Genomic DNA, 27,198 nt, shown 5'->3' on the forward strand with positions numbered 1-27,198 from the left:
CAAGACAAGCATCTAAAAGGAATGGTTCTAGGCCCAATTTTAGCAAAAAAAAAAAGAAGTCAGCCAAATTAGAAAGGAAGACATAAAAAGATCTCTGTACATTGATGTCATGACCTTTTCTACAGAAAAATCCTAATGAAATTCATAAATTATCTCAGGAAAATTGCAAGGTCTAAGATCAACACACAAAATCACTGATATTTGTATATACTAGCAATGTGCAATCCAAAAGTTAAGAAAAAGTCCATTTATAATACCATAAAACTTATCAATAGTTAGAAATAAATTTAACTAAGGAGAGATCAAGCTTATACCCTGAAAAACCATATAACACTGCTAAAACAGGTAAATACTTGGGGCTAGAGAGATGGTTCAGCAGTTAAGAGTACTGGCTGCTGTTGAAGAGGACTGGGGTTCAGCTTCCAGCACCCACGTGGCAGCTAACAACCATCCATAACTCCAGTTCCAGGGACTCTGACCTCTTCTTCTGACCTCCACAGACATTGTACGACACGGGTGCTCTTACACACATGCAGGCAATACGCCCATACACATAAAATAAAAATAATAAAATATTTTTAAGTAAAGATTTTTAAATGGATATATACTAGCCACATATTTAGTATCATTTACTCAGTAATCATTTCCATTATCAGATCAAATATTTCAATATCATAGTACTTATTTGTGATTAACCCTTATTGTGCTTAATAATGGTCCCAAAGTACTAGAGAGTAGTGATACTTGCAATTTGGATATGCCGAAGAGAAGCCATAAAGTATGTCCTTTAAGTGAAGAGGAGAAAGTTCTGGACTTAAGGAAACAACAAAAACAAAACAAAAAAGCTATTTCAGGTTGCTAAGATCTATGGTAAGAATGAGTCATCTACCCATGAAAATTGTGAAGGAGAAATTTGTGTTAGTTTTGCTATGACACCTCAAACTACAAAAATTACGAGAACAGCATGACAAGTGCTTGGCTAAGATAGAAAAAAAATAATTGAATTTGTGATTTGGTATTATCCAAGTTGTCAAGCATCCACTAGCACTCTTGCAATTCACCCCTTGGGTATAAAGAGAAAACTATTATAATTTATGCCAGTAACTTTTTTGCCAGAATTTCTAAGAGCTTAATGGAATGAATAATTTCACCCTATCTTGCAATATTGGAAGTAACAATGAATGTAGCTGTATTACAAAGACAGCACAATGCTTCTATATCTATGCAGCTCTGTGCCGCTGAATATGGACTGAAAGGAAAGCACTTACTAGACTCATACTGCTGCTATCAATGTGGGCCAACACTGTCAATGAATCTGACATTCCTTCCTAAGGTGAAAATATTTAGGTTAAAATCGGTTATAGGGCTTGGGATGCAGCTCAGTGAGACCAGTAACTTACTATGTGGCAAAGTCCTGGGTTCAATCCTTAGCAATTCATGATGATGATGAAGGCATGGCAGAGTTCATGGCTACAGGAGTGTGTGGCGGAGGCTCCACATGTAATATCACAGCTGACCAAGAAGTAGGGAGCAGCTGAACTAGGAGCTGAACTATACATAACCTTCAAAGGCCTGCCCCTAGTGACCTATTATCACTAGCTAGCCCACCTCCTCAAGGTTCCAGTCTCTCAAAAAGCACCATTGACATGGGGAACAAGCATTCAAAACACAAGCCTGTAAAATCATGTATATATGACATGAAAGGAGAAGTGGGAGTCTCGAGGAAAACAAAGGGGAAATAGCAAGGAGATGGGTGAGAAAAGGCAGGGTGAGGGATATGGGGGGTGCACAACATACAGTAGCATATTCTTTTTGAAAATTTAATTTTTGAAATTGTGCATTTCAAAATTAAGTACATTTCAAATTCAAACTTTAACAGCTATGATGGAGCCTTAGTAACAAGCCAGTATGCTTTTAGTCTTCAAATGCATGTTACTGGGCTGGGGACATAGCACAGTAGTAGGTCACTTGCCTAGCATGTGTGAGCCTCTGGACATCATCCCTAGAACCTCAAAAACCTTATTTCTAGATTCTGCTAGAAAAATCTACTACAGAGGTTATTATTTGAAGAAAACTTCTGGGAATTACTCACTGCCTAATCATCAAACCATGTAATATACAACTGACACACTGAGCACTGAGTAACTATAAACTTCGTTCACCAAACACTAAGAAAGATTCTTAGCTATCACCAATATAGCTGCCCATGATGTCAAAATGTGCTGAGTATAAATACAAACCATCCTTGCTTCTGTAGGCATAAAATGATTAAATAAAATAGAGTTGGGGGTTGGAGAGATGTCTCTGTGTTTAAGAGCATATACAGACTTTGCAGAGGCTGCGAGTTCAATTTCCAGTACTCACATTGGGCAGCTCACAATTGCCTGTAACTCTGGCTACAGGGGATCAGATACCCTCTTCTGGCCTCCACAGGCTCTCATGTACACAGACACACACAGGCACACAGAGACAGACAGACAGACACACACACGCACAATTAAAAACAAAATAATCTTTTTAAAAAACAGAGAGAATGGGTTCCTAATAAGACTGAGGTAGAAGGCATTACCGCCAGACTCAAATTCCTATGGAAAATAACTACCTTGATACAAGGTTAGGGGAGGCTTTTTTGGCATATGCAGAATAAATTATAATGAAGCATAACTACCATCTACATAATCTTAGTAAGGAGACCCAATATCTGTGAATACAAAACATGTTTTCTAATTGTACTAAGGCAATTAGTACACAGTGGCAACATGCTTGATGGATTAAACATTGGTCCACATAATAGAAGAGGACTGTATGAGAAACAGGTACTATTTTAAGCATCCAAGGACAAAAGCAAACGGCTAGGTGTGGTAGCTCATATCAGTAATCCTAGCACGAGGGAGACTCAGGCAGGAGGACTCCTATGAGTTTGAGGTCATCCTGAGCTACATAAGGAGAGACAGGGTAGCCTGGGCTGCAAAGTGAGACTTTATCCCTACCCCTACCAAAAAAATCCCAGAAAGATAAACAGATATACCTTTTTCATCAATTTAAATTTATTTTAATTGATTCATAAAACCAAAATTTGTACATATTAATGGGTTACCATGTGATGTCTCAGTACATGTACACATTATGTAGCATTTAAATAAGGTTGGATTTATCTATTTCCTCAAACATTTATTGTTTCTTTATGGTAAAAACTTATAAAATACTTTTTTCTAGTTTTTCTCATGTACAGTATATTATGACGAGCTACAGACACCATACTATGTAATAAATAACACACCAGAACTTTTTCTATATAAGTACCCATTGTTCAGCCTTTCCTTATTTTGCCATCCCTTCTCTAGTAACAAGCACACTACTTTTTTTTTTACCAGATTCCACATGAGTAAAAGCATACAGTTCTTATTTATCTGTGGTTGGCTTATTTTATTCATTCAATATAATTTCTAGTTCCATTCATTTTTGTCAGAAATTATAGAACTTCATGCCTTTGTGTGACTGAATAGTATTCCACTGTATCTATGTACCATGTTTTCTTTATTCATTCATCACTTGATGGGCATTTTGGCTGTTTCTCTTTCTTAGCTGGTATGAATACTGCTTCAGTGAATATGGGAGTATAGATGTCTCTTCAGCATGGTAATTTCATTTCCTTTGTACCCAGTAGTGTGATTGCTAGATCAAATTGGATTTCCTTTTAATGAATGGCATTCAGAAGATTAGACCAGTAGGTTAGACCAGATAGGAGGGATACTCTTCCAGAAGAAAGGAAAAGAAAAGGAATCCGTCTGGAAAAATAGTAAGACTTTAGCAAACTGGGCTAGGCAGATTCACTGAATAAAGCTTGACAGTATTAGGATTCAGGGTAGGTCAAAGGCTTGTTTCATAACAAAATAGGGTTATTACACCAATTTAAAACAGATGGAGTCTGTCCTGGAAATGAGGTAATAGCCCTTGACAATAAGCAATGACACATCAGCACTTTTGGAATTCCTATGAACCTCCGAACTTACAAGTTCTCTAGAGGTAAGAACTTATATTAATATGCATTGCCTGCCCTCACCACAAGATGAGAGGAAGGTAAGTTGTATCTGATAACACAGTAGAAGGAGAAACAATTCTAAATTACAGCCTTCAATTTGCCATAAGAAACAGGCCCTACCACATAATACATAATGAAAACAAGTCGCAGTAAAATCTATGACTGGACAAAGATGACTAGCTTTGTCTATATGTGTTTTAGGCTGAATTTTGTACACCCCAAGTCCATCTTGAAGTTCTAAACCCCAATTTCAGAATATGACTACATTTGAAGGTAGGGCTTCTAAGGAAGTGATTTGGTTAAAATGAAGCCATTAAATTGGCCCTAATACAAAATTACCACTGTTATAAAAACAAAAAATTTAAACATACAAAGAGACACCAAGGACATACATGCAGGAAAAGCTAATGCAAAGTCAAATCAAAGAGAGAGAGAGGTCTCTGAAAAACATAAACCTACCAACACTTTGATCTTGGACTTGAAGCCTCTAGAAACTACAATTTCTGTTGTTAAAATCACCTACTCTAGTATTTTGTTACAATAGTTAAAGTAAACTAATACACTGACTTGGAACCTGGATATAGATCCTGCTTGATTGTGACATCACCTTTCCTTAAGAACATCTGGCATGTGGTCAAGGGTCAATTACATAGGGAAGGTATAATATCTTATTGACTAGTGAAAAAAAAACTATAACCCCTATTGATATAGAAGGTAAACATCGCTGGTAAGATTTAAGTTCCTTAAATAAGGAACAAAATGCGGATATTGATCATTGTATGTATTGAATAATTCAATTAAAGTTTCTCCACGATGTAGTATCAACGAAAATGGCTGGTTTAAGGAAAAGTTAGGTGTAGTTAAACCATTAACGTGACAAACAGCTTAACCTAAGCTTATCATAGAGTACAAATAATGGTAGACAAATCAATCAGATTAATATTAAAATATTGAAATGTATATCAAGGATTTATAGAATGGATTAATTGCTCCTTCAAGTCTACTCATATTTTGTAATGAATCCTCTATATGTTGGATATAATCTTGCTATTATTACCATAATTTATGTTGTGTCAGTGCTATACTAAATGTTTTCCTAGCCAAGATCCAGGAAAGTGGACTGTACTAGAAAGAGTTGACTCAAAAGGTCATCAAGAGATAAAATAGAATTATAAATATTAGTCCAACAGACAACAGAAAATAAGAAAAAAACTGAGTAAAGAATAGAAGACAAATGGCAAGATGATGGATCTAAAAACCAATCATGTCAATAACTACATGAAAATGATATAAGCATCCCGACAAAAGACAGACAGTGTCAAATTGGATTTTTAAAATGTAAAACACAATTCAAAGTTGGCTACAAGAAACTCAGACAAGTATGTTAAAAGTAAAGCTTGTCAAAAGAAAGCTGTAATACTAATATTATCATTATTAGCTAAAGTAGATTTAAGAATAAGGATTAAATCAGGTATGGCAGCACACACCTTTAATCCTTGCACTCCGGTGGCAGGGGCAGGCAGATCTGTATGAGATCTAGGTTTCCATAGTGAGTTCTAGGCTGGCTGTGGCTACAGGGAGACCCTGTCTCAAAAAAACAACAACAAAAAAAAACAGAAAAAAAGAATGAAGGTTATTAACAAGATTAAAATGGAATATTTATCCAAATGGTCATATCATGAAGACAATATAACAATCCTAACAGTTTATGCTCCTAAAAAGAGAGCTCCAGATACATTAAACAAAACTTCATAGAAATGAAAGGAGAACAAATAGAAAATGTTACTCTGAGATTTCAAAATCCTTCTCCCAATATTTGATAGAACAAGTAGAGAAAAAAAATCAGTCAAGAAATAGAAGACTTGAACAACACTATCAAGAAACTTAACCTGACATTTTCAGAATGTTCCAGCAAATAATACAGGGCATGCATACTGTCCAAATATACATGGAAGATTTACCAAATGATAACTTATGGACTAAATCTTGTGCTAAAATTTTCAACAAATTTTAAAATGATGCAAATCATAGAAACTATATTTTCTGACCATAATGGAATTAAGTTAGGAAACAATATCAAAGAGAAATATGGAAATTGCTATAAATAGTTGCAATTAGCTGACACTTTTAAATGACCCTTAGTTGAAGAAATAAAAAAGGGGGAAAATACTTTTACCTGAGTGAAAATGAAGATATATTTATGGGAAATTTTGTATCATTAGTTGTTTATATTATAAAAAAATAATGTCTGAAATCAAGACATTGAATCAGAAACTCTACGGGTGTAGCCCAGTAATTTGTAGCCCTCTAAGAGATTCTGATGAGTATGAACCAGAGGAGCAAGCCAGTAAACAACATACCTCCATGGTCTGTGCTCTAGATTCCTGCCCTGAGTTCCTTTGATAATAGACTGTGAACTGTAAACCAAATAAACCATTTCCTCCCCCCCTCCTCCCAAATGCTCAAAGTTTCAACTGGATTAGGTATTTGAAAACAAATCAATACACTAGTATTTCTTCCATTTAATCTTTACCTGTTAGTTCTAATTCTGCTTTTACATTGCCAAGGTTTATAAGATTTTCCCTTTGATCCTTAGCAAAAATTCCACTGTAAAAATGTTTTACTTAAAATAATTTCAAAGGCCAAAGAAAGATTCTGATGAGCATCAAATTTTGAGAATCATCCACATTTGCCATCTGAGTGTCATTTTCGTTGTTCTAGGGTTTATTCTTCAAAAAGGAATCTATGCAGTTTATACTGCTTTTAAGTTCATGTCAGTAAAGTCAATCTTAGTTTAAATAGTCTGTTAATCTTATGTTGACTTTAAAAATAAAGACTCTTTCAAGTGATTAACCCTGAAACTAAGAATGTGTTTCCTAAAACATTCCAAAATTCAGAGGATAGAGTTATATCTGCAGTAGTGTAGGGTGCAAGTATCTGTGGAGAATATGACCTCTTTAAATAATCACTACTGTTTATGCTAGGCTCTTCATGTAGGAATCAAATGCAGTCAGTTTTCATTCATGTTCATTGATGAAAGGGACAAAGACACATTGAATCTAAATGGTTAATGACGTATGAAAAGAATTTGTTTAAGATGGGCATATGAGTGCAAGCTTGTAATCGCAACACTCAATGGAGGCAGGAAGATCAAGAGTTCAAAGTCAGACAACAGAACAAGTTCAAGCCTGGACTACAGGAGACCCTATATAAAAAAAAGAATTTTCATGAAATATTGCTTTGTATCTTCACTTGAATATGAAATTATCTTATTCCTGGAAAGGGAAACAAAATACGGAAGCCCAAACATAAGCACCATTTCAGAAGCAGCAACTCTTACAGTAGTCGGCACATCGTTTTGTTTTTTTGAGACAGCATCTGGCTCAGTTACTCAAGCTGGCCTTAAATTTTCAATTCTCCTGGCTCATCCTCCTGAGTGCTGGGGGTGCAGGTATGAACTACTACCCCCAGCTTAGTACACATCATCTTTCCAACTAATTCAATACAACAATCTCAATGGATCTGGTCTCTAAATTTTTCTGGCTCACATCTTTCCTGGGACAGAGGATAAAAGAATTTGCTTTAAGAAACTTCATTTATAGTTTCTGCTTGTCAAGTAGTAAAAATCCACATTGCATTAAAATATCTGACTAACAAATATAAGAATTTCAGCTTGGTGTGATAACACACACTTTTAATACCAGCATTTGGGAGACAAAGACAGGTAGAGCTCTGTGAGTTCGAAGCCAGCCTGGTCTACATAGCGAGTTTGAGGCCAGTCAGTGAGTCCTTGTCACAATTTTTTTAAAAAAGCATTTCAATAACAACTTGAAGGCAACATTTTTCCATGGAAGAACTATATTGCATGAACTATTTATTCATTTTATTTTATTATATGACAGTCTTCAAAAATAAAGTAAAAGTAGAGTAACCTCTTTCTACTATTCTAGAATCATAAGATCAAATCTGATCCATCTATTCCAAGTTTCTTTCTGCCCCCGACCCTTGCTAATCTTTTCAGCTTTAGCTCTTTCCAAGATACTGTCTTCTGTTGTTTCTTATGTTTTTGAACAGAGGCCTACAACAGCTGTTTGTGGGGCTATGACAGGGTGATTAATCACATAATCATCCAGTCAGCACAGTTAAAAGATTTTAATATCAATGTATAATCAGACCAGGATTTTATATGCACATTTTAGAAGCACAATGAATGATTTCTAAGATGGTTCTCTCCTTTTCAGAAGTTTATGCATGAGCACATATAAACCTTATATATATTTTAAAGAACGTTGGGTTTTCTCTACTTTAACATGTCCATAGTTGTAAAACATGCAAAATAACTAAGTTCCAAATCAAAAGACTCCAATAGAAACAACTTGGTTAAAAAGAACCATTTTGGTTCCTTTATTGGCCATGAAACGCAGCAGAAACTCCCCTTTTCCCCACACCTCAGGAAAACCACCACCAATTCCTTTTAAGAGAACCAATGCCATTGACAGTATTTCATTCTCCTTTGTCCATGCCAGACATCCCTGGTTCAGTCTCTGCAAACTAATGTTACAGATTCAGTTACTGAAAATGCTCTAACTTCTTTCTCACTATACTACAGCTTGGTAGGCAGCTATTCTCAATACACAGTTTGGAAAATGAGCCATGAGGAACACAGTGGCCTAGCTGAAGAGTTAACAAGGCATCCTGTGTCTGCCAATTAAGTGAGAACATTAATGGAAATGTAAAATGCAAGGATGTATCCTTGTTCTCTCATCTCCAGGGTATCAGCAAAAATAGTACCAAGGAAGTACAGAGTAGAGGGAGTGTGTACAGCCACATACAGGAAACTTCCCTAAACCTAAAAGCATAATTAACAAAATGTAGGCTACAATGGGCCAAAGAACTAACTCTCATTTCTCTCATTTGGGTTTTATTTGTGGCCACAAGCAATCTCCAAACTAAGAGGATCACAAATTAGACAGTTTTCATGAATGCAGTGAGGGTTCAGTAATTTCCATCAGCATATGATTAAAATTTCCATCTTTTCTAAGCATTGTGAATGTGCTTCATTATTGAATTTGGTACCAACTGTTAAAAAACAATGAAATAAAATGAATATCTCAAATATTTTCTTTTTGCTATATGTGCTTAAAGGCATTATTTAAAGTATTTTTCTACACCATTTCTCAAGCAAATTAGTAAAGCAAATACAAAACCCACTCATAACCATAATACTACACAAAATATTTCATTTTTGTTCAATAACTTAATCTGTTCCGAAGTATTTCTGCCCAAAATGTGTAGGTGCAACAGGATGGACTTCAGTAGTCAGAATTGTGATCTCTGGAAATTCCTGAATGATTGATTTGGCACCTTCAAAAGACAAAAAAATTAAAATGTTATTACTGCAAGATTTTTGGTAACAGTAGTTTAAATTCAAGAATTTATACTCATTGTCACCAAACCTAATACTGACAGACAACAGAACAGTATTCCTTGGATACCTAGCCAGACATAGTTAATCTCTGTTTATATGATGTCTGGGATCTGAAAAGCTTGTTGATAGTTCAGACTACACTCCCACCCTCACATTCATAGGGTCTTAGAATCAGAGCATTTTATAGCCAAGATCTGAAAAATAGTTATTCAGTTATAGCAACTTTTATCCTGAAGGGTCTCTTACTTTTTCCATGAAAGGTGATTAGAATCACGTATATATGGTACTTCCTAAAAGGAAAATCACATTAAATGATGGTTTCCCCCACTGAAACGCTGCGAAACAAGTGCAAATATTTCTTTGATGTGTCAGAGAAAGACAGTTTTTTTTAGAAGTAAAGACTCAAACTTTAGGGGCAGGGAATAAAGATGGCTGAGACTCCAAACTAAAAATCACAAGAAAGCTGCCACAGAGTGTGGATTTTCCAGCTATAATGCCAAACAACAGTACACTATTTTAATGAATATAATTAGAACTAAAGATATCACTTTTCTATTCCCAAAGGTGGATAATTACTGAATTATGTTAATGTTTTCAATGTCATCAGTGTTTTATACAAAGGACAATCAAGCAAATCACCCTTTGTCACCACCAGTGTTTGAATTACAGGTGCATGTTGGTTACAAAAGAACAAAGTAATCAAACATGCCACAATTCCATACAACAGCCTACTGAAAATCAGCCTTCCTAAATAGGTACCCTGTGGCTTCTTCAGGGTTGCCTGAAATTTAGAGCACTTGGAAATGAGGGAACATCCTAACTAGAGAAGCTATCTATTTCACTTTCAATTATGAAGCAAGAATTAATTCATTGTACAACACTTAGAACATTCTCCAAAAAATAAGCCCTTAAAAATGAAATGAAAGTCTTAAAATATCACCCTACAATAACCACTAATTGAAATAGTACTGTGTACCTTCTGAACTCCTCATGTTGAGGAGAATTTTATTTGGTTTTATGTTAAAGCCAAGTCGTCCTTGGGTAGTTAAAATAGTCATAATTTGCATCAGTCATCTGTAAATTTGTTAATAACATTTCACAATATTTAGTACTGTTATTATGCTGCTTTTTCACTTACCATCTACATTTTTATGATGCTAAATATTTTTCAAAATCACCATTTATAAGTTATATATTATATAATCTAAATATGATATTATTTATTTACTTTCCTATTTTCTTATTAGTCATTTATATACTTGCTTTATTGGTTTTTGTTTTTTTGTGGGGTGTTTTGCCTGCATGTATGTAAGTGCACCCATCATGCCATTCCCATGGAGACCAGAAGAAGAGAGGAGACCAGAAGATCCCCTGGAATTGGAGTTACAGATGACTGTTAGCTGTCATGTAAGTGATGGGAACCGAACTGGGTCCTCTACAAGAGCATCCAGTGCTTTTATCTGCTGAGCCATCTCTCTAGTCCTATTTTCTGTCTCGGAGACATAATCTTCCTAAATAGTTTGGCTCTGTATGTAGAATAGTCTGGCCTTGAACTTGCAATAATCCTCTTGTCTCTGCCTCCTAACCCAGAATTGCAGAAATGTGTTACCATTCCCAACCATCATTTATATACTTTTAGATTTTTTTTCTTATACTAAATGACTCTATACTGAACATTCTACATTCCTACATGCCTCTATGATTATTTCCTTAGCATGCAATCCTATTTGTCCTAGATCATTTGGTAAGAAGGCCAGAATTTTAATTTAGGTATATCTCTTGTAAGAAATGTAGAATATACATTTTTCTCATGTTTCCTTAATATATAAGTCTAACTCAAAAAAAAACCCTCTGATCTTTACTTCATACTCCAAAGATTACTTCAGCAGATGACAAGTTTCTTGCTATTGGGGAGTTGTCCTTAGGCTCAGGTGGGAAACAATTGAAAATTAGGACCTTTTAGTCATTTGCAGGCTCAAACAGGGTCACTGGGAAAACAATTGAAATTACTTTCAATGGAGTTAATTCATACTTCTTCCTTTGAAGTGAAACATCAGAATGGTGTAAATTAAGCTATACATGCTAGTATGAGTCTGTAGTCTCAGCTGCTAGGGAGAATACAACAAGAGGATCAACTGAGTATAGGACTTTAAGGCCAGTGTGTATGTATAATCTTGTCTCGAAAATTGTTGATATAGTATTACTGAGCTTAGAGATAACAAACACAAGACATAACTACCCAAACTAGTTTTAAGCTTAATATGGACACACAACTATACTTTTCCTCAGAACAAGAGACTAGAGAGATACATACTTACTCATGCCATGACTATCTGGATATTCAGTTATGGCCTCATGTGAAACTCACCGTGAGGAGTAGAGAAGAGACTGAGGAGGATAATAACACTGGGTTGAACTCCATGTTCAATAAGAACCTTTACAGCTTCAATTACAGTATTTCCAGTACCTAAAATCAAAAGGCAACCAAACACATTCACAATATTAACATTTATATTAAAACCGTCCTGGAACAGGGACCTCTGGCTGACTAGATTTACCAGAAGGGCAGACAGGGGGGAATGGATGAGGGTGCTGACAACACAGTGGACAGTGACAGGGATGGCAGAGTATGGAGCCTCTAGTGGGAGAGGAAGGCTGTCTATCTGACGAGTTTGTATTCATGCTCAGATGCCGAGGAGCTCAGAAGGTGCGCGACTGTGACCAGTGATAGTCATGTATATAGAGATTAGAAATGCATGTGAAAACGTCTCAATGTCAATTGCTTTGGAATGAATTCTTCTGTATGAAAAAAAAGTATCTTCTTGAAGTCCCTCAAATTAAGGTAAAGAATAAGAACAAATCATTCTGGAAGAACGCAAAGGAAAATAGCTTTAGATACTTAAGTGACAATTGAATTTATTCTTATAATTGTTTTAACAGCTTCTGTATAATCCTCATCGCTATTATGAGATATAAAATGTATTTATCAAATCTGTAATCATTATGCCAAAAAATCTGAATTACTGTAATATTTTGCATATTGTTAAAACTGTAACTTTAATTGTAAAAAAAAATGTTTAAAAAAGACAAAAATAAATAAATAAAAATAAAGAAATTTAAAAAAAAGGTTTTGAAGTAAGGACAATATAGTAATTTTAGCTGAAGATAACAATAGTCAAAGCTTCATTTGAAGATGTTTGTCTTCTATCAATGTTATTTTTAATAATGGACACAACATAAACAGGTAACAAATGTACAAGTCCTAAACTCATTTGTTGTTTGAGATAACAAATTTAACATGTTTCTCCCTTCACCTTCCTGGGAAATCATTATGATCTGAGAAAGCTTGGGAATGAGAACAAAAGAGCAGGAAAAAATTACCTGTAAAGAGGACAAAACCTTGAGAAAATCGTTGTCATACTCATTAAACCAGAGAGAGAACATGTTTCAATGTATTTTCTGTGTTCTATATATTTTGCCTCATTAAGTCCTTTGCTTCAATGTGTTCATTTCAAGACAGATATTCTTTGGAGCTAATAAAGTTTGACTAATGTATATTCCCTTATTATGCAATGAAAATATCCCGGTGAACTGCCCAGGGCAACTCCAAATCCAACTGAGAAAAACACATTTAGAAACTGTTTTTGCCTTTTACATAAGGGTGTGTAGGAAGTAGGTACGAACTTGAATTTTAACTCTAACAAAAAATTATGAATCAAACTGAAGCCACTCACTGAGAATTGGATACATCAGAAGGACTTTTCTACGATAAATGTCTGGGGGAAACTTGGCATAGTATACTTTGGCTCTTTGTGTTTCCTCATCGCTCTGAATCAGGATCTTTCCAATTCGTATGGATCGACAGCAGTCTCGTAAACCTTGTTCCATTGCCTCACCTTGAAGATGAAAATGAAAACAAATTAGAGACAAAAGTGTTGCAGCAGATAGAGTGCCAATCCAAGAAGAGGCCAAAGGAGAGTTTGTTGCTGCTGAAGAACACTACTGAGAAGGGAGCATCTTTCTGGAGCTAGCAGCTTTCCCTTCTGATATTCTCATATTTTGTTCTTAGTAGTAGGTCAATGAAACCAGGTAAAAGGCTGGTCAGTGGAACTACAATAAGCAAGTCTTACTGCTTGCTTACAAGTTGTACAGCTGTCAAACTTCTGTGGTTACAGGAATACAGTGCTTGGCTGTGCTGCTCCTTGAGCTTTTTCAGTATCAGGGATGCTTTCAGTCTTATTATTTTAAAGAAGTCTTTAAACCACTTAAATTTATCACTTTCATCTGAGAAAAATATAAAAAATTTATGGGAGAGTGCAGGCTGTAGACCAAAGGGATCTCCTTTTAGATCAAGGTGGAACTGGGAGATATTGCTTAGTTCAAAAATGACTTCACTGACAAATGTTTTGCTGCAAACGGTGAAAGAGGAGCATATTGTTCTCCCTTCCCTGGAGAGCCAACCCTACCCCCATTATAAATACAGAGTTACATTTTTTTGCAGGTGTCTGTGTGCGGTGTGTGTTTATGTGTGTATGCATGTTTGTATGTGTATTGGTGTGCATGTATGCATAGGTGCATGTATGTTGACCAAGCTTTTGGAGGCCTAAGGTTGACTTTGGGACCCTTTGCCAGTGGCTCCCCACTATATTCTTTGAGGCAAGGTGTCTCAGTTGAACCCAGAGCTTCCTGATATAGACAGTGTGGCTAGCAACTTGTTCCAAGTATCCTGTCTCTGCCTTCAGAGCACAGCTGCCACACCTGACCAGCTTTTACGTGGGTTCTGGGAATCTGAATTCTAGTCTTCACACTTGCACAGCAGGTGTTTTCATTGCTGAGCCACCTCCTTAGCCCCTAAATGTAGGGTTATTTTTGAGTATGAATTCCTTTAAGGAAGTGTTTTCCAAAAGCCAATCATTCTTCATATAGTCTTCGAGTTTTTATACTGTATCAGAATTCTACCAATGTTGGTATCGATATTTTTTAATTTTTCATTTCAATTTAAGAGGAAATTTTATAGCATTAGTGTAAACATATAACCAGTTTCTTCCAAATATATGTATATGAAAGACAACGGGGGGGTTATTATGGCTTTAAAAAAAACTCTGTCATGGCTAGAAATGGAGCTTGACAGCAATAGTGTTTGTATACCATACAAAAAGACCTGAATTCAAACCTTATCATCAAAACCACCAAAAATCAAACCTCCCAAGTTTGCCTTCATCACCCTAAGTCATCTGGTACAAACCATGTGTGCAAGGACCAAGCTCATACTCTCAGAAAAGGAGCTGAGCAGAAGAAACCATATCCATTGTCTTTACCAACTTTAAATGTTGAACAACATTGTCCTGAGAATGCTATTATTGCTTATGGGCCCTCTTCTTTAAAAACAGGAGCCTAAAGTTCTCTTTTTAATTGAAGTAGTAAATTGCTCACAAGTACAACTAGAGCCATAGAAAAGTAAATGTTATTTTTAAAAATCCATTTGTTTCCAGTGCAAACAAGTGGGGCTTTATCTCTTGTGCAAAACAAGTGAAATTTGCTGAAGAGAACTCATCATTTCCATGTAACAGGTTTAAGTTCTCATTAAACTCCAATACTCCATTTATAAGACCAGCAAGTGGAAATATCTAGAGCTAATGACAGCTAGGTGCTTTTGCCTACATAATCACATACTCATCAAATATAAAATTAAAAATATTAAACAAGTCATTTAGTGAAGCTTTTAGCAGAGCTCCCTGCAGCATAGATAATAACAGAATAGACATTTTCTCCAGCCAGGCACTCAAAAGTTCTTCACGAAGAAATTAATTTATGCCACATCCTTCAGTCTGCAAACCGTTCTCCCAAAGACATCAGCCTTCCATCCTCCTATCCTCCCACCCTCCTTTGAATCTCTTTCAAAGCTGTCTTGCTCATGGGAGTAGGCCACCAGGGAAGATACTCTGTAATTAAAATTCACCAAACTTAACAGCACACAGGCCATGACTTCAAGGCACCATGAGGATAGGCAACACAGGTGGTGAGATTTAAGCAAAGGCAGGCTGCAATTATGACAGACCAGCCCACCTCCCTCCTGGAGAGCAGGAACCGTTTCTATGCATGGAGAGACAAAAATCACACACATGTAAACCTACCACTTCTCATTATGCTGACCCCACAATTTCCTTTCTCAAATTTCACTCCTTCATACTTGTGCCCTGTTGGGAAATAAAATTTTTTTTAAATGTATCTTTTATGATTGAGCACTGTGCATATTCTACAAAGTGCCTATGGTTTAAAGCACATGACTACAAAGTAACCCTTGTCTAGACACACTGCATAACACTTTAGGCTTCCTGTGAAAATAATGTCATGATTTTTCATAGCGATTTCTTAATTCCTCTTGAGAAACCTGCGGGAATAATCGGGAGATGAGGATTTCATCAAGTGGGAATAGGACTTATTATAGCACAATATTCACATACACAGCCTTCAAGTTGAATTCAAAGGAGAATCATTGCAGCCTGCAAATGCTATAAACCCCATCAATTCAAACTGGGGCCCCACAGAGAGCCAAAGCAGAAAGCCTCCTCATTCCATCTCTTCTTATGAGTCTCCATTCTGCCTTAAAAGCAGAGGAAAGAGACTGAAGTAGTTATCAAGCTATGCAGACCTTGGTCTCATCTTGAATTGTGTCAATTATGATGCAACAACCTCATCCCTCAATTTTTCATAGTAAGTCTTTTGAATAGAATAGTTTTCCATCATTTACAAAAGAACCAAAGCAGAATTTCAAATCCCTGAAAAAGGGATCATAGGCTATTTTTATTAGAACAAAGCACCTTCTCCAAGTCTTATCATTTTTAGTTTCCTTTTCTTTTCACATCTCATCCTTTTTTAACCTGCAGTTTCTATGCCAAACCAGCCTTCTGCATTTGTTAGCACCAGCGGCTTCCCCACAGAGGTGAAGATAAGCTGCCAGCAATTCTTAATTCTGGTCCCAATGGGCTGCCATCAGAGGCAACACCTGCATGCTGAAGAATATTTAGTAACCTTTAACTTGAATTGACAAGCAAGCCATTAACAAAAAGTGACCTACATAGGTTTCTTTACAAAAAAAAAAAAAACTCTGAGTTTTTTAAAGGTGTTTTAAAAAACGGCTATACCTAAACTTCTCATTTTTCATACTGATTTCTGCAGAATGATTTCTTTCCATCCCCCCACACACACTCTAAAACAGAATTTTTATGAGGAAAATTTGCGAGTAACAGCCCTGGTTACCTGTCGGAGTGGTCACCATGCATTCTTTATATGGCAGCTGATTCAATCCCTCTTCTACAACAAGTCTAATCTAGAAAGTCAAAGAAAGAATATGATGAGGGTCTGCAGAGAATCCCCTGCTAGCTGTTAGCTATTAGCCTCAGGAGGTGAAAAGGAGGCAATCAGTAGAACACAGGTGAGGGTTTGGCTTCTGGAGGTAGGAAAGGGGGTCTCTATCATGTGCTAACTGCAGGAAAAGATCCAAATGCCAGGCTGCTTGCAGCTAGGTTTCCTACCTCCATTAGGCACATGACCATCACCAAAGGGCTCCAGTCAAAGCAATGAGAGATACAAAACTTTAACAAGCAACAAGAGTTGTAGCAAGCACCCTTGGCAGTAATAAATTTCTAGTTATTTTGGAAAGTCCCAAAATAAAAGTCCTCCATCTGGAGGGACTTTCTCTGCCTTGCTTAGTACCTTTGAAATCTCTAAATTGGATTCTTTTTAACAAAGGTCCACCAAAATGCAAATAAGGTCTAAAAGTTCTTATGAGAAAATGGACAGACGGGCTGAACCAACTTACTGGGTATAAAGGAAGATCCAGTAGAATACCCTGGGGCTTCTCTAGTAAACTCTTTTGAAGACCTATTAGATGACTTAGTGGATAAGGGGGCTTGCCATCAAGTACGACAGCCAGAGTTTGATCTCTAAAACCCACATAGTGAAAAGAGAGAACCGACTGTACTCTGACCTCTACACATGTGTATGGTGGCATATACAAGCACAAACACACAAATGTAGAAAAAAATTAACAAGAAAGTCTTGAGTCTCGTGACAATTGTAATATGTACTATAGAGGAAAGAATCACTCAAAACCACTAGGAACAGCCTCCCAAAGGCAGATATGGTATTCCCATGAGCAACCAGAGCCCATAATAACAAAGACAGTGCTGAGCCTATAGTGCACATTTTCTTCAATCAATATTATGTTAATGATTAAGAATCGGGAACAGCAGGGAGAAACACCATGGTTCATGCTCTGTTATCACAACACAACACCCAGCTGCCATTAAAGCGATCAATTGTAAATGACCCATTACTTTGTCCATTTGCAGAATCAGAGTGGGCCCAGAAACCTCTTGAACTGTGTGTGAAATGATATACTCACCTCTAGCCACCACCTTCTGTGTTTACTTAAGAGAAAATTACTTTCTTTGAAGAATTCCTATCCCCTCGCCCTAGTAACACACCTCAAAGGATTCTTGTTTCTTACTCCATCCCCTGCACTCTGGGACAGAAATTACTGGCTCTACAAGAACCAGAGGCTGGGGAGGATTCTGTGAAACTGTTTTCCCAGATATGACAGAGCAGTTGCATGCATGAACTTATAGGTGCTGTAGCAGCCTGCACCAGACAGGCACAAGATCAACCAGTCAAAATTCCAGAAGAGATGGGGGAGGGGCTCACAAGGCCCTCCCCTACCTGAGGAGCTATTGGCAGTTGATGGCTTCTGGGAAAGGAAGAGTTTCTTTTCTTCAGGAATATCATCCCTAGAAGGTTGACTGGGCCCCAATGGATAGCCCTATACTCATGACTATGTAAGCAGCACTAATTGGATTCAGTAGGTTATAGAAAAAAAGGACACGAAAAAGGACATGAAGTTGGGAGGGAGGGCACAATGGGGAAGGCTAGGAGAAGTTGGAGGTGGGAGTCTTGGGACGGTTATGATCAAAAAACATTGTATACACATATGAAATTCTCAAAGAATAAAATTTTTAAATATGTTTTTAAAATAACAGGGGGGTGCCTTAACTCCCACAGCCTTGTTCACCCTCCCACCTCCCCCACCCCATCTCTCCTCCTAATATGGGCCCTGGCCCATTTCTTTTCTTGGCACTCTGGACCTCTAGACTGTCCTCTTGGCCCAGATACCACACTGCTTTCTGATCCTTTGCACCCAGACCAAACCAATTCCTCCCTATAATCCCCCAGAGCCCTCAGGGCCTGTTCTTTCCCCCATCTTGCCTGGATTCCTGAGATCATCCTCCTTCCCTACTTGCTCTGAAGTCCTGAGACCATCCTCCTTCCCTACTTGCTCTGAAGTCCTGAGACCATCCTCCTTCCCTACTTGCTCTGAAGTCCTGAGACCAGCCTCCTTCCCTACTTGCTCTGAAGTCCTGAGACCAGCCTCCTTCCCTGACTGCCAGAGAGTCCTGAATCTTACCTCTACCTAGCGATCCTCCCAAACTGTACTGTGCCTGCTGACTAGAGGGATCCAGTCCTTAGGAGAAGGCCTTAGAAAATCTGATCCTCATCCAACTTGGGCCTCTGTGGGAACTCCTAAACAGCACGACAACAGCCATCTGGCCCTTCCAATATAAAATCAAAAGAGAGAACCTGAAGCCTAGACCAACAAATAAACCTGAAGGCATGCTCAACAAATAAACCACAAAGGCACATAAAGTGTACAAAAAGAAGCAGACCTAAACTCAACAAAGGAAAGCTTGAATCTCACACAAGAATCAGAAACTACAAAGAAACCCACATGTCAAAATCACAGTGAAAAAATAATAACATGAGAAACCCAAATAATATATCCCACCAAGTAGCAACAACCCTGCAGAGGAGTATTATGAGAACCCGCTGGAGATAACACAGGACATGGAATTCTAAAGAACAATTATAAACATGATATAAGAATTCAGTGAATTTTAAAAACACATGAAAAAAGAAATCAAAGAAGATAGGGATAAACTTCTGAATGAATTCAGAAAAGAGTTAGAAATATTGAGGAATACTCAGGTTGAAATGACGAAGGAAGTGAAACACTCCATAAGCCAATTAGAAATGACAGGAGAAAGCCTCACTAAAAGGATAAATGAAATGGAAAAAAGAATATAAAGACTGGAGGATAAAGTGGAAAAATTAGACCACTCAAGCAAAGATTATGAAAAATTCAAGAAAACACAAGAATGGAACATACAGGGATTGTGTGGCACCCTAAAAAAACCAAACTTACACATCATAGGCATAGAAGAAAGAGAAGAATCTCAGGCTAATGGTATGGACCAGATCTTCAACAGGATTGTAGACGAAAATTTCCCAAAACTAAAGAAAGACATGATATAAATACAAGAAGCATATAGAACACCAAATAGACAGGACAAGAAAAGAAACTCTCCACAATGCATCATAGTAAAAACACTAAACATACAGAACAAAGAGAAAATACTGAAAGCTGCAAAGGTAAAACAAGAAGTCACATATAAAGGAAAACCCATCAGGATTACAGCTGACTTTTCAGTGCAAAGTCTGAAAGCCAGAGAGCCTGGACCAAAGTATTCCCAGTTCTAAATGACTACAGATGCCAAGCCAGATTACTATACTCAGCCTAAATGCCTATTATAGTTGAAGAGGAAAGAAAAATCCTCCATGATATAAATAGCCTGAAAGAAGTCATGTCCACAAAACTAGCACTTCAGAGAGTTCTTGAAGCAATGCAAAGAGCTGAAGAAAGGAACAACTATACCCAAGGGGTAACAGAAAGAAACATATTGAAGGTATAACTGTGGAAATGCACAGTTATACCAAGAAGGCAAACAGAAATCAAAATGACAGGATTCAATACACATTTTTCATTAATAACCTTAAATATCAATGGACTGCACTCCTCAGTCAAAAGACACAGACAAGTTGAATGGATTAAGAAACAAAACCCATCTTTTTTGTTGTCTGCAAGAAACCCATCTCACTTTCAAGGAAAGGCACTACTTTAAGGTGAAAGGATGGAAAAATACACCAAGCAAATGGTACTAAGAAAAAGCAGACGTTGCAATTCTAATATCTGACAAAATAGACTTTAAACTAAAGCTAATCAAAAGAGATAAAGAGGGCCACTTCATTCTGATCAAAGGAAAAATTGGCCAAAAAGATATTACAATCATAAACATATTCACCAAACCCTGGTGCACCCAACTTCATAAATCAGTAGTACAGGACTTGAAGACCCAGATTAATCCCAACTCATTAATAGTAGGGGACTTCAACACTCCATTGACTCCATTAAATGGGTTAACAGGACAGAGAATTAACAGAGAGACATCTGAATTAAACGATACCATACATCAAATGGACATCTACCAAATATACCACCCAAGCACCAAAGAATATATTTTCTGTTCAGCACCCCATGGAACTTTCTCCAAAATCAAACACATACTGGGGCACAAAACAAGCCTCACCAAACACAAAAAGATTGAAATAATTCCATGCATTCTATCAGACCACAATGCAATAAAGCTAAACCTCAGCAGCGGAAGAAACCATAGTAACTACAGGAACACAAGGAGATTAAACAACACATTCCTGTATGATGAATAGGTCAAAGGAGAAATTAAAAATAAATAAAAGTATTCCTGGAACTAAATGAAAAGGACAGTACAATACAACAAAACCTCTGGGACACATTGAAAGCAGTCCCAAGAAGGAAGTTTATAGTTTTACATGCGTACACCAAAAAGTCAGAAAGAACACAAATAAATGACTTAGCATTGCAACTCAATTCACTTGAAAAGCAACAACTGAAACCAAAACCCAGCAGAAGAGAAGAAATAACAAAAATCAGAGCAGAAATTAATGAAATAGAAAAAAAGAAAACAATACAAAGAATCAATGAATCCAAGAACTGGTTCCTTGAAAAGATAAACAAGATTGACAAACCCTTAGCCCAGTTACCCAAAAGAAAGAAAGAGCACCTCCAAATCAACAAAATCAGAGATGAAAGGGGAAACATCACAACAGACACCAGAAAGATCCAGAACATTATATGGTAATACTTTAATAACCTATACACTACTAAATTTGAAAATCTAAGAGATGTGGACAGGTATCTAAAAGCACGGGAATCATCAAAACTAAACCATGAAGAGATCAAGAGCTGAAACAGACCCATAACACATAAGGAAATTGAAACAGTAATACAAAACTTCCAGACTAAAAAAAGCCCAGGAACAGATGGATTTACAGCAGAATTCTACCAGACATTTAAAGAAGATCTGTATCTAATAATACTTCATTTATTCAAAAAGATAGAAACGGGGGGAGAACTTCAAAATTCCTTCTATGAAGCCAGCATCACTCTAATACCAAAGTCAGGGAAAGATACAACCAAAACAGAGAACTACAGACCCATATCCTTAATGAACATAGATGCAAAAATTCTCAACAAAATACTTGCAAACCACATACAGACACACATCAAAAAGATCATGCACCATGATCAAGTCTACTTTATTCCAGAGATGCAGGGATGGTTCAATATACATAAGTCAATAAATGTCATAAATCACATAAATGGACCCAAAGACAAGAACCACATGGTCATCTCAATAGATTCAGAGAAGGCCTTTGACAAAATTCAACATGCATTTATGTTCAAAGTCCTAGAAGAAATCTGACTGGAGGGAACATGCCTCAACAAAATTAAAGCTATATACAACAAACCCACAGCCAACATAATTGTAAATGGAGAAAAACTGGAAGCATTCCCATTAAAATCAGGAACCAGATAAGGCTATCCACTATCGCACCTTTTAACATAGTGCTTAAAACTCTTGCAAGAGTAATAAGACAAGAGAAGGAAATTAAAGGAGTAATAATTGGAAGAGATCAAATTATCACTATTTACAGACGATGTGATATTATATCTAAGAGATGCCAAAAACTGCACCAGAAAACTCCTAGACATGATTAATACTTTCAGTAAAGGGTTGGGCTACAAAAGCCTACAAAATTAATCTACAAAAGTCTGTATTCTTTATATAAACCAATAACAAGCAATCACAGAGTGAGTACATGGATACACTCCCTTTCACAATAGCTGCAAATAAATAAATAGATAAAATAAAATAAAATATCTCAGAATAAACCTGACCAAAGATATTAAAGACCTCTGCAATGAAAATTTTAAATCTCTAAAGAAAGAGATTGAGACAATACACGGGAGATCCCAAAAGTTCCACCATAAAACTCATAGAACTGATCAACACTTTCAGTATAATGGCAAGTTATAAAATCAGTCTACAAAAATCAGTGCCCTTTCTATACACCAATAATACACAATTGGAGAAAGAATACAGGCAAATGCTCCCATTCACATTTGCTGCAAAAAAATTAAAATATCTTGGAATAAATATGACCAAAGATATCAAAGATCTCTACAATGAAAATTTTAAATCGTTAATGAAAGAGATTGAGGAAGACACCAGGAGATGGAAGGACCTCGCATGTTCATGGATTGGAAGAATTAATATTGTTAAAATGACCATCCTACCAAAAGCAATATATAGATTCAATGCAATCCCAATCAATATCCCCATGACATACTTAACAGAATTAGAAAAATACATCCTTAAATTCATATGGAGGAACAAAAGACCACAGGCAGCCAAAGCAACCCTGAGAACAAAGAACAATGCTGGAGGGATCACTATACTAGATCTCAAAGTATACTACAGAGCCATAGTCATAAAAACAGCGTGGTACTGGCACAAAAACAGACACATACATCAACGGAACATCATTGAAGATCCAAACCTCAGTACATGCAATTTCAGCCACCTGATATTTGACAAAGGTGCCTAGAACACACAATGGAGGAAAAACAGAATCTTCAACAAATGGTGCTGGCAAAACTGGATCTCCACCTGTAGAAGAATGAAACTAGATCCTTATCTTTCACCTTGCACAAAAGTCAACTCCAAATGGATCAAAGACTTCAATATGAAACTGGAAACCCTGAAACTCTCAGAAGAAAATATTGGCAATAACTTACAGGATATAGGTGAGGGAAAGGACTTTCTAAATCAGACAGAAGTTGCTTAGGAATTAAGGAATTAAGGTCAGCAATCAATAAGTGGGAACTCATTAAACTAAAAAGCTTCCATGCAGCAACAGAAACAATCAAAAAAGTGAAGAGAAAACGCACAGAATGGGAGAAAATCTTCAGCGGTGACACATCTGACAGAGGTTTAACATCCAGAATATATATAAAGAACTCAAAAAACAAAGAATCGAGAAACCGAATGATCCAATTAAAAGATGGGCTAAAGATCTAAACAGAGAGTTCTAAAAGTGAGAAATAAAGATAGCTAAGAAACATCTCAAAAAGTGTTCAACATCGTTAGTAATTAGGGAAATACAAATTAAAACCACCCTAAGGTATCACCTTACCCCAATCAGACTGGCTAGGATCAAGGGAACAAATGATAGCAAATGCTGGCAAGGATGTAGAGAAAGGGGGATGCTCATTCACTGTTAGTCGGATTGCAGCCTCTATGGAAAACAGTGTGGAGAACTCTTAGAAACCTAAAAATGAACCTACCATATGACCCGGTTATATCACTCCTTGGCATATACCCAAAGGACTCATCCTATTGTAGAGACACTTGTACAAGCATGTTTATTGCTGCTCTTTTCACAATAGCTAAGAGATGGAAATAACATAAGTGTCCCTCAACTGAGGAGTGGTTAACGAAAATGTGGTGTATTTACACAATGGAGTTCTGTTCAGCAGTAAAGAAAGATGAAATAATGAAATTTGCAGGTAAATGGATGGATTTAGAAACTGTTATACTAAGTGAAGTAACACAGACTCAGAAAAAAAAAAAAAGACAATGTATGTTCTCCCTCACATGTGGCTCCTAGCAGAAAATCCTTTGAAATTCTAGGCAGTCCCTTCTGCATGAAATAACTGCCATCACCATGACTTCACCTGAGCCTGATTGCTAAACATAGTCACAAGTGGGCTTGTTAAAGGTTGTGCTCACTCATTAAAGGAGACCCAAGCAGGGTCACTGGACCCTCACCTGAGTATCCAGCCACTCTTCCCAGCCAACTAGTCCAGCCTTGGAAGACAAAAGAAAAATGAGGAGGAACCCAATAGAGGGATGATTTTGGAAGCCCTTGTCAAGAAACTCCAATGGACTCTCATAAGAACATTTGAAAATTGCCCTGTTCTGACTTTTTTTCTAGCTCTCTGTCTAGAACTTGTAATGCTGATTACTCTTATCTTTACTTCTCCTTCACATCTCCTATTCATGATTCAAGGACTTTCTTCTTCCCTTAGAGACAAGAGTCATGCAATTTGGGAGTGTTTTAGATAGACCCACTGAAGGGGTACTCCAATTGCCTTACCCTGTGTCCCTGTTCAGCATGGAAGAAGCCAGAGTGGTCAGCGTCCCTATTCTGTATTGGCAATTTGGGTAACCTCTTCAGAGGATGGTATGATAAGACTAGGAGGTAAGAATTGGCTAGGCAGTTAGGGTAAAAAGACCCCAAAGAAATGTAGCCAGTTTCTTGAGTTTCTTGGCTAAAAGTCAAAATGTTCTTGGGCCTGTTAGGAACATACTCTGTTCCAAAGGCCAAAAATGTCAAAAGTATTTGGGAGCTTGTATCTAATCCTTAAAAGATTTTAGGGTTACCCCTTCAGAGGGGGTAATGCTGGAGGGGAGGGAGTGCCCATGGATTTGATCAAAATACCTTATATACATGTATGAAATTCTCAATTAAGTTTTTGTAAAAATTTAAATGAAAAAGAACTATTGTATGAAATTAGAAAAGCTCAACAAAATTTTTTTTAAAAGAGAAAAAAAAAAGAAAGCGAAGAAAACACCAGAAGATGGAAGGACCAAGAAAAATGAGACTGGCTAGGATCATTGTGAAAATGACCATCCAACCAAAAGCCATTTATAGAGTCAATGCAATGCCAATCAAAATCCCCACAACATTTTTCACAGAATTAGAAAAAACTATCCTAAGATTCATATGGAAGCAAAAAAGACCTTGGATAGCGAAAGTAACCCTGAGCATTAAGAGCAATGCTGGGGGATTACTATACCAGATTTTAAACTCTATTACAGAGCTATACTCATAAAAACAACATGGTACTGGCACAAACATAGACCTGTAGCTCAATGGAACAAAACTGAAGACCCAAATATGAGTATATGCAATTTCAGCCACCTGATATTTGACAAAGGGGCCAAGAACATTCACTGGAGGAAAGACACCATGTTCAGCAAATGGTGCTGGCAAAACTGGATTCCCACCTGTAGAAGAATGAAACTAAACCCCTATCTTTCACCTTGCACAAAAGTCAACTTCAAATGGATCAAAGACCTTAATGTGAAGCCAGAAACTCTGAACCTATTAGAAGAAAACATTGGCAATAACCTACAAGATATATGTGTAGGAAAGGACTTTCTAAACAAGACAACAATTGCTCAGGGAACAAGGTCAAGAATCAACAAATGGGACCTCATTAAACTAAATGATACTGTACATCAAAAGAAGCAACCAAGGAAGTGAGAAAACCCACAGAATGAGAGAAAAATCTTCACCAGCAACACATCTGACAGAAGTTTAAAATCCAGAATATATAAAGAACTCAAAAAACAATGAATCAAGAAAGGAAGTAATCCAATTTAAAGATGGGCTAAGGAGCTGAACATAGAATTCTTAAAAGAAGAAATAAAGATGGCTAAGAAGCATCTTAAAAGGTGTTCGGCATCATTAATAATTAGGGAACTGTAAAGTAACACCACTTTAAGATTTCATCTTACTCCAGTCAGACTGGCTAAGATCAAGAGAACAAATGATACCAAATATTGGAGAGGATGCAAGGAAAGTGGAATGATCATCCACTGCTGGTGGAATTGCAAACTTGTTCAACCCCTATGGAAATCAGTGTGCAGAACCCTTAAAAACTACAAATGAACCTACCATTTGACCCAGTTATACCATTCCTTGGCATATACCCAAAGAATGCATCCTATTACAGAGACACTTGTATATCCATGTTTGTTGCTGCTCTTTTCACAATAGCTAAGAGATGAAGCAACCTAATGTCTGTCAACTGACAAGTGGATAATGAAAATATAGTTCATTTATATAATGGAGTTCTACTCAGCAGTAAAGAAAGATGAAATCATGAAATTTGCAGGTAAATGGATGGAACTAGAAACAGTTATATTAAGTGAAGTAACACAGACTCAGAAAAACAAATGATGTATGTTCTTCTCTCATATGTGGATCCTAGCACCAAATCCTTATAAGTGAGTATGTATCCAGACATAACTGGAGGAACTAGGATAATAAAAGGAACGAAGGAGGTAAAGGAAAAGAAAGAACCTGAAAGAGAAGAGCATTAGGAAACAGGTGTTACTAAGGTAGATATGGATAAAATGGGGTTATTTTAATGGGAGGGGAGAGGAAGGGTTATACAAGGAACCTTGGGGATAAAGGGGAATAAGGACCTCAAGACAGGTGGGACCATAGAAGGAGGGTATTACTAAGAGAGGAATGGGGAAAGTGGGGGCACTTTAAATGGGGAAACCATGGTGGAAGTGTTAGACAATGAGAGAGATAAATAATGCCTAGCTAGGGGCTGGAGTGATGGTTCAGTGGTTAAGAGCACTGACTGCTCTTGCAG

At 37.0% G+C, this 27,198-nt stretch overlaps 1 protein-coding gene across 7 annotated transcripts in view; it reads right to left on the reverse strand.

Annotated features, from left to right (window-relative positions):
• Nucleotides 1-3,025: 3,025 nt before the first annotated feature.
• The window catches only part of Uprt (uracil phosphoribosyltransferase homolog), a 40,611-nt gene continuing 16,438 nt past the window's right edge, over nt 3,026-27,198 (reverse strand). For all 7 annotated transcript variants that reach the window (XM_029565684.1, XM_029565685.1, XM_029565686.1 and 4 more), the window contains 5 exons: nt 16,731-16,800; nt 15,605-15,667; nt 13,205-13,366; nt 11,839-11,937; nt 3,026-9,406 (listed from right to left, as the gene is read on the reverse strand). In XM_029565684.1, the coding sequence (XP_029421544.1) occupies nt 9,300-9,406; nt 11,839-11,937; nt 13,205-13,366; nt 15,605-15,667; nt 16,731-16,800 (501 nt within the window). In that variant the 3' untranslated portion in view covers nt 3,026-9,299. The remainder of the gene's footprint in view (nt 9,407-11,838; nt 11,938-13,204; nt 13,367-15,604; nt 15,668-16,730; nt 16,801-27,198) is intronic.

Source organism: Nannospalax galili, unplaced genomic scaffold (assembly GCF_000622305.1).
Source record: "Nannospalax galili isolate Female #2095 unplaced genomic scaffold, S.galili_v1.0 scaffold238, whole genome shotgun sequence".
In the NCBI taxonomy this organism is placed as follows: Eukaryota; Metazoa; Chordata; class Mammalia; order Rodentia; family Spalacidae; genus Nannospalax; species Nannospalax galili.